Below are 8,639 nucleotides of genomic sequence, written 5' to 3'. Positions count from 1 at the left end.
CAACGGTTGAAGTGTTGGGTTTGTTATGGGGATTGGATTAGCAATTCTTAATTTAAGGACTTAGATGGATAATGCTTATCCTTTTTCAACCAACAAATTGAGAAATGGGGGAGATAGAAAGGTTTTGCAATATATATATATATCTTTATTTTAACAACAATCGACAAACAGACGATCCCTCTCCTGAAATTTCTCAGTCCTTACCCAGCTCTGTACCCTTCCCCGTGTTTCATCCCCCGTATCGAAACGCACATCTCATTTGACAGGGAGATCACCTCGCAGCTCGGAACGTTTGCAATTGACTCACCCCCGTCCGGCGTTTTGGTCCTGCAAAACAATTTGAAAGTCATTTTGTTGTTTATGGATCGAAGAAAAATGCTTTCTTTGTCTCACTGCGTCTTCGATATTGTACCTTTGAATCAAAGGATCGGTGTTTGTTTGGTGCGATGGTCAAGGTCAGATCGCCATCGTCAATCAGATTGAAGTTTGCAACCCGACGTATTACCAAGTTCATTTATTTTTTACTGTTCATCCGTGTTTTACCAAAATAAGCTGTTTTGTTGAAGTTGCTATTTCTAGCTTCTGATCTTTAGTTTTTTTTCACCCATAACTTTGAAAGAAAAAAAACTGATTTAAAATGTTTATCAAACACTTAAAATGCTCCAATTTTTTTTCATACCTATTTTTTTTTTCATCTCTGTAATATGTGTTTGTAATAAAACTGTCTCCTTTCTTCGGAAAGGTTTTTTTTCAAAAAAAAAAAAAAAAAAAAAAAAACAAAACCAGGGAAGTAAGTTTCTATCCGCTTTACAAACGCGCATGTTGTGGACCCGGAGAGCCAATCAAAACCTCAAGAATGGTCCAAATTACGTTACGGATGAGGCCTCTGGGAATAAAAGGAAAAACAGAAAAAGTTCACAACGTCTACTGCGGCGTTCGGCGCGCCAACTGTAAGCATGGCATGGTCACCGGCTGATCCGGTAATTACCTTTCGGTTTATCAGGTTCCCAGAATTTGACTTTTGTTATGTAAATTAATATCACTTGTTGAAATATCGTAAGGCTCAAAATTTTATTCATGCCCTTGGAATCCTTAAAAATTGAAGGCCAACAAAAAAAAAAAAAATTGATGTAGCGAGGGATTAAGGAACCCAATTAAACATAAGCGCGAATTAGTTGTTATTATTATGTTTTACTCTCTTTCAGCACGAAACAATAAGAAATAATTCTAATTTTCGATGTTTGATAATTGAATGACTCTCATAACTTACTTCTTTTTTTGCTCAGATCGGTTGTAAAAATCAAACCCCTGTTACAACAAATATGTAAAATAAAAATAAAACAAAAAAAATCATTTATTTGATTGATCTTTTTCTTATTTGTGCCTGCAGCAACTTGGAGGCAGAAGTCATAAGATTCTTAACACATTATAATTACTTGTTATGGGAGTAATCATTGATTAATATATACTAGTATTTGCCTACAAACTTTGTGTGTATGAACACATTTTTTTTAGAAAATGAGAAGGAGAGAGGGAGAGTGAGAGGTTTTATATATATATATATATATATATATATATATATGTATTTTTTTTTTATATAAATATTGGAGATATTTTAACATCACCTGTAGGTGAGGCTTCAATAAAAAAACAGTAAAATTTGGATATGTGAAATTACATTATTGCCCATCATTTTTTTTTTGTGATAGAAAACTAATTTGTCTTCTCACCCTCTTTTGATTGACAAAGAGAGTTTTATTAATTAGTAGAGAAGAGATAATTAAGTCATTTAATTAAAATCATTTAATTAAAAGAAATCCATTTATTGTCATCACATGCAGCATCTGGCGGTTGTTGGGCAGTGGATGATTTTGATTAATAATTCCATCCTCAGTTGAGTGATCTTGATTATTAGAAATGGTTTTCAAAGTCCATGCGTTATAGTGTTCATCCATTTCCTCATCCCTTATCACTTTAAGGCTAACGATAGGACCGTCCATATGCGTTGTTACAAACAGAAACATGCATACATAACGAAGTATTTGAAATCGAACCCGATACATTTTATTTGCAATTAGAGAAAGGCATCACTACATGGTAATGCTGACAGCATACACTTTTATCATTTGATGTAATTGCTCAGAAACAAAACGGCAAGTTTGACAAAAAAAAATTATAAAAAAAAAAGAATAATAGAAACTTGCTTATATTGATCTCCCATAAACATCTCAATCAAATAAAGAAATATTCCCAACTTGGGATTAAATTATTAATAAGCCCCTCATCAAGGAATCAAGATACTCATTCATTAATACATAGATCCATATGAGCCTTAGTTGCAACTTGTGAATGGTCATTTACCACAGTGATGGAAATGTGTTGTGTTCTTACATGACGGTATTTGTTCGAACCTTGTTAATAGATAATTTAACATCTAACTTACTATCAAGGTTACTTACTCAATCATCTCATCATAATTACCCTTTACTCGTTTTGTATGTTTTTTTAAGAATCTACAAGACAGAAGATAACGCCCTAACAAAAAGTGACGCAGGTACTGTCACACAAATTCGGAAACAATAATTGACCAAAACAAGTTGTAACAACTTAAGTAGCTTTTCCTCCTAATACTGCAATTAGGAGAGTCTTTTCGGGTAATCCGTTCTTAGTTCAACATGGCAATTTCGTAATTTCAACATATTCTAGAAAACAATATCATTCTTCCTCCCGTCTTCTTCTCAAGCGTGCCAAACCGGTTCTCCCTGTCACGACACGTGCGAGTGCCGTGGCCGCGTTATTCTCTACCTCCTTTCCTTTTATCCCTCCCTACGCCTTCTTCACCAAACAGTCGAACGCAGTCTTTTCAGTTTTCGCAGTTTCAGAGAGAGAGAGAGAGAGAGAGAGAGAGCGCGTCTCAGTCATGCCGAAACAGAAATAAAGTTGCCAACAAGAAACCGGCCATGGCTTCTCCTTCCCCTCACAACTCCAAGATCTGCAACTCCCTTTTAAAACCACCAGCCCTCATCGGCGGCAACCACACATCCGCCCGATTCTGCTCCCGCTAAGCCAAAACCCCCATACGATTTCTTCACTTTTATACCCATTCAATTTATTTTTTCGATTTCGATTCCCAAAACAGATAGAAAAAGATTGTTTTTTTCCACAATTTTTTGTAGAGAAAAGGGTATATATTTTGCAGAGATGGAACCCGGCTCCGCCGCCGCAGGCAAGCCCGGCCTCCTTAAGAACGTTTTTATACGGTGTTTTTTGTTCGGCGTTTTGATTGTTCTCTGCCGCTTCGCCTACGTCGTCACCGTCACCGGCGAGTCGTGTGAGCTCGGCAACTTCTGCTTCTTCTCTCTCCCGGAAAATCTTAACTTCGTTATAGCGAATACCGGCAGTGCGGCCATCGCCGCCAAAAACGACGCCGTGCCATCGAGGTCGGCGAGGTCCTTGAAGCCCGATCTCTACACCAGCAAGGACTGGATCCAGGCCGTCCATTTCTTCTCCGCCGTTTTCCAGGATCTCATGTCCCAGGGCTTCCTCTCCCGGAAAGCCAAGTCGCTCTGCGTCGAGACCCCCTCCGGGCACGACGTCTACGCCCTGAGAGAGTCCGGCGTCAAGGACGCGGTCGGTGTTTTTAAGAAAGCGTTGCGTCCCTTGGTAATTCCGGGCGAAGCGCACCGTTTACCGTTTGCTGACAACAGCTTTGACTTTGTTTTCTCTGGCGGCGGACGTCTCGACAAGTCGCCAAAGCCGGCGGATTTCGCCGCCGAAATCGTGCGGACGCTGAAGCCCGAAGGGTTTGCGGTGGTCCACGTGGGCGCGAGAGACACTTACAGCTTCCATTCGTTTATTGAATTGTTCAATTGCAGCAAGCTCGTGACTTCGCGCGACATCGACGGCTTCAATTCGTCGATGCCAAAGGTTCGCGAGATGGTTTTGAGGAAGGAGTGCGGCAGCGGCGGCGAGATTGAGGGTTTAGGCCACAGAGTCGAGAACCCTGGTGGCAGTGTTGGTGCTAAGTGCTCGGTTCCTGAGCATAAGATGGAGCTGGTGAGAAAGGCGGAGCCTTTGATTGAAATAGAGCCGTTGAAGCCGTGGATTACTCTGAAGAAGAATATACAGAACGTTAAGTACCTGCCAACAATGGCAGATATAAGCTTCAAGAGGCGATATGCTTACGTGGATGTCGGAGCTCGGAGCTATGGCTCCAGCATTGGCAGCTGGTTCAAGAAGCAGTACCCGAAACAGAACAAGACTTTCGAAGTTTTCGCCATTGAAGCCGATAAGACTTTCCATGATCAGTACAAGTTGAAGAAGGGGGTCACATTGCTACCTTATGCAGCTTGGGTGAGGAATGAAACGTTGTCTTTCGAGATCAATGGTGACCCGGGTGAGAAGGTGAAGGAGAAAGGCAGAGGAATGGGGAGGATTCAGCCGGCAAAGGCGGCCAATGGCGGATTTAACAGAGAGGTGGATCAGATTCAGGGGTTTGATTTTGCGAATTGGTTGAAGAAGACCTTTTCGGAGAAGGATTTCGTGGTGATGAAGATGGATGTTGAAGGGACGGAATTCGATTTGATTCCGAGGCTGTTTGAGACCGGGGCAATCTGTTTGATCGACGAGATATTTCTCGAGTGCCATTACAACCGGTGGCAGAGGTGTTGCCCCGGGGAGCGGAGTTCGAAGTATGAGAAGAGTTATGGCCAGTGCTTGGACCTGTTTGCTTCACTGAGACAAAGTGGTGTTCTTGTTCATCAATGGTGGTAACATTGTTACAGTTTTCTTTGATTCTAGTCGACCTTTTTTCTTCTTTTTTTTTGTAATTTTGTTTGACAAAGGAACAAGAAAAACTTTAGAATTTGTTTGTTGTAAGAATTGCAGCTGAAAAAAGGAATGAAAATTTCATTACTTCGTATCAGATACAAGTTAATGATTGTTTCGTAGTACTATCACATTATCATCTCAGTTGTATATTAACTCTTTTTTTGGCGTAACTGTGAGTGATTGTTTCAACGTTATAATTATGAGTGATTGTTTTGAGATACCGTCATTGTTAGTTTAATTATATTATTTGCATTATGATACTATTGCATTTCAACTTTTGGGGTCCGGAGATACGTCACACTGTCATCTACAAGGTTCGTTAGGCATTCCGAAAATGGTAGGACAGATGTGATCACGTCTCAAAAGCATTTGTGGGTCATTTTAACAAAGTTTCCGAATTAGTTTTATAAGTCAATTAGTGAATAATATTTGTTTCCTTTTAAAAAGTAAGTAGTTTGTTAAGTTTCAACGAATTTGGAAACAGAATCATTGCAGTAGGATCGCTTGACAGACGATTAAAAGAATAAATTTAAGGAAAACTAATGAAAAGAACTTGAAAACTTTGAGTTTTAACGATAAGGACAAAATAAAGAGTAAAGTAAATAGTATATGTTTGGATCCAAATTAATAGTTTGGGCCGAGTATAGAATCATTCTCGGCCCGGAAGGCCTTGCGACAAGAATACCATGGATCGTTTAGTACGTGGGCCTCCAAACCTAGGTCGGCTAGGTCATAATGCAAGAAGTCGAGTCCTAATGCAATGAGGAGTCTCGGCAAGACCCGGAAGCAAATCCGGCTCGGTTAAGGACTAGGTTCACAATCCTAGTGAAAGTAGGACTGGTCGAGTTGGTACTGATCAGGAGAAGAAGACCTAGTCCGAGTAGGTTTTTAACTCGACCTTGAGGGGGCCGTTGCTATAAATAGAAGAGACTGTGCATCATTCAAGAGACCTCCAATTCAACACACAAAACTGCCCTGCGCAAACTCTCTCAACAACTTTGAGATTTTTTATTTTCTCTTTTCGCTGACACATCTTCCGTTGGCATCAACAGCACTGTGAAAGCAACCGGTGATATCTTAAGTCGGCATAGATAGCTATGTCATCGTAGAATCAGCCGTTCTCGCAGCATCTTCCGTTGGCATCAACAGCACTGCGGCGAGAACAGTTGATTACCTATCCAAGTCTCGGTCGAGAAGGATTTCTGAATCCTTATTGGTCGAGGTCATCTCATCAGCCTTCTCGGCAAAGTGAGGTGTTACAGTTATTACATTCGGCATATTGAAAGCCGAATTTGATATTGAACTTCGTAAGAATAGTAACCTTGTTTTCAGGTTCGAGAGCCCAAGAGGCCGAGACGTGTTCCTTTCTCGGCCGCAATCGCAAGACGCAGAAGTCAGCCGCGCACCCAACGCAACATTAACAAAATTTACTCCTCGGCCGAGCTCGGCCGACGAGTTGGCACGCCCCGCATTCACCGAAGGACGTAGTTAGCTTATAGATTACTCGGCCTGCGCGCCACGTAGGCTTGGTAGTTTATAGGGTCAACATTTTGGCACGCCCAGTGGGACCAGTGCTAATACTACGAAGTTCATATGATATATCAAGATTCCAATCTGGCTCAACGTAGTCGATTGTACGAGCTCCTGGAGGAATTGAAAAAAACATAATGAGGAATGTAAAAAATCTTTGGAAGCAGAAAAAGTTCTTCGTGACCATAGAGAGATGCAAAAGTCATTCGCTTGCATGTTGAAAATAAAAGCTCATGTTACCCTGCAAGGGCAATGGGTAAATGAAGACAGGGCTCGATTTAATGCCTGGCTAGATGAAGAAAATTTTCCTTATGTTTCTGATTACAGATCAATTCCATTTGAAAAATGGTTAGGCCCAAAGGCCGGGGGGCAATTTTTCGCTCCGACCGTAATCAGACATCGGCCTAAGAAAATTGTTAATTTGGCCGAAGAACAAAGGCCACCTATTTTTTCGGTCGAGGCTGAAAATATGGTCGGCCAAGAAGAAAAACCTAGGCCACCTATTTTTTCGGTCGAGACTGAAAGCGTGGTAGGCCTAGAAGAAAAAGTTAAAGTTTCTGAGCCACAAACCGACTCACAAAATGATTCGCCAGAAAAGTGCTCCAATGACGAACAAGGCCGAGACATAGGCCTAGCCAGAAAAACCACGCCAATCGATATGATTATTAGTGATGAAGCCGATAAGGAGAAATCTCATTCGGCCAAGTTATTTGAATTAAAAGCCGAAATTATGCCTGGGGGGCATAATAATTGTTCAACACATTCGGCGGCCGAAAATAAAAAATATTTCACCAAGTTAGAAATATTTGGAGATCATTTTTTATTCGGCTCAATGCAAAATTTGATTGGCTGTGTTGATATACAAAAATCTCGGCTTGGAATAAAGCATCGTTGGCCTCCTCCTGATTATGATTCGGCCACTTTTCTTTTTGTCTACTAAGTATATATATATATATATATATATATATATATATATATAATAAATTATTTTCTTAAACATACGGCTATGCAAGCCGATGCATAAGAAAATTAAGGGGGCAACAGAGATATAAGAGCATTTCGGCCGTTTAGGCCGAGGCCGAATAAGAACATTGGTACTAGGCTTGCGCTCGGTCAACCTTTAGGCCGAAGTCAAAGAGACATTGCATGGAAGACATCATCATTGCAGCCAATAGGCCAGGATTTGAGTTTATGGCTTTGGTTATATATATATATATATATATATATATATATATATATATATATCTTGCTTCAGGGTGCTGCCACCAAGAATGAGTGAAACCGTGTATATATATATAATATGCCAACTGCATGGCTGTCATATCACAGGTCATCAGGCTACTTTTATGGATATATATATATATATATATATATATATATATATATATATATATAAAGGGCTGCATTATTAAAGATAGAGACATGCAAGACAGATACAAGACATGGGTTTATATATATGTATGCAGGTTGAATCATTCTCGGCCCCACTTTCCGCTTGACCTCAGTTTTTCGACCGGTTTATGGCTTTGGTGACATATATATATATGTGTGTGTGTGTGTGTGTGTGTGTGTGTAGGAGTGGATGGTTGAATGACAAGCCAAGCTTGGGCCGAGCTCTAGGAACGGTTTTTTTCTCGACCTCGGCAATCGAGAGCTGTGGTAGCTCTCTCATTTTCTGCTCTCTGCAGAGGAAGATCACAACACTGGCAGAACTAAGGTGATTTTGAGGCTGAGGAACATTCCCAAGCTCGGCAAGGTATTATTGCCGAGTGCTGGTCCTTGACCGTGGGGTCATTCGGCCTACCATGTATATATATATTTCTATGGCCATTCGGCCCGGAGTATTGGTGCTCGGCTATGGGGTCATTCGACCTGCCATATATATATATATATATAAATACAGAAATGTTATTATGAACAAAGTTTCTTTTTCGGCGGTACAACCAAATTTTGTTGGTTACACACAATTAGTTTCCTTAACCATTCGGCTTACGAGCCGAAGCTCAAGAAAACTAGGGGGCAATGTTTGGATCCAAATTAATAGTTTGGGCCGAGTATAGAATCATTCTCGGCCCGGAAGGCCTTGCGACAAGAATACCATGGATCGTTTAGTACGTGGGCCTCCAAACCTAGGTCGGCTAGGTCATAACGCAAGAAGTCGAGTCCTAATACAATGAGGAGTCTCGGCAAGACCCGGAAGCGAATCCGGCTCGGTTAAGGACTAGGTTCACAATCCTAGTGAAAGTAGGACTGGTCGAGTTGGTACTGATCAGGAGAAG

At 40.9% G+C, this 8,639-nt stretch overlaps 1 protein-coding gene across 1 annotated transcript; it reads left to right on the top strand.

The window, feature by feature from the left end:
- Positions 1-2,833: 2,833 nt before the first annotated feature.
- LOC103433716 (uncharacterized) lies at positions 2,834-4,924 on the top strand. Its single transcript, XM_008371987.4, has one exon. The coding sequence runs from the start codon at positions 3,202-3,204 to the stop codon at positions 4,771-4,773; it is 1,572 nt and encodes a 523-aa protein (XP_008370209.3). The 5' UTR covers positions 2,834-3,201; the 3' UTR covers positions 4,774-4,924.
- Positions 4,925-8,639: the final 3,715 nt, after the last annotated feature.

This window comes from Malus domestica, chromosome 04, assembly GCF_042453785.1.
Source record: "Malus domestica chromosome 04, GDT2T_hap1".
NCBI classification, from domain to species: Eukaryota; Viridiplantae; Streptophyta; class Magnoliopsida; order Rosales; family Rosaceae; genus Malus; species Malus domestica.
The sequence above is the reverse complement of the archived record's forward strand: the minus strand, read 5'-3'. Positions and strand labels throughout refer to the sequence as shown.

Excerpts from the sequence above, each read along its gene's own strand:
- LOC103433716 (XM_008371987.4), top strand. The coding sequence starts at position 3,202 with ATGGAACCCGGCTCCGCCGCCGCAGGCAAGCCCGGCCTCCTTAAGAAC.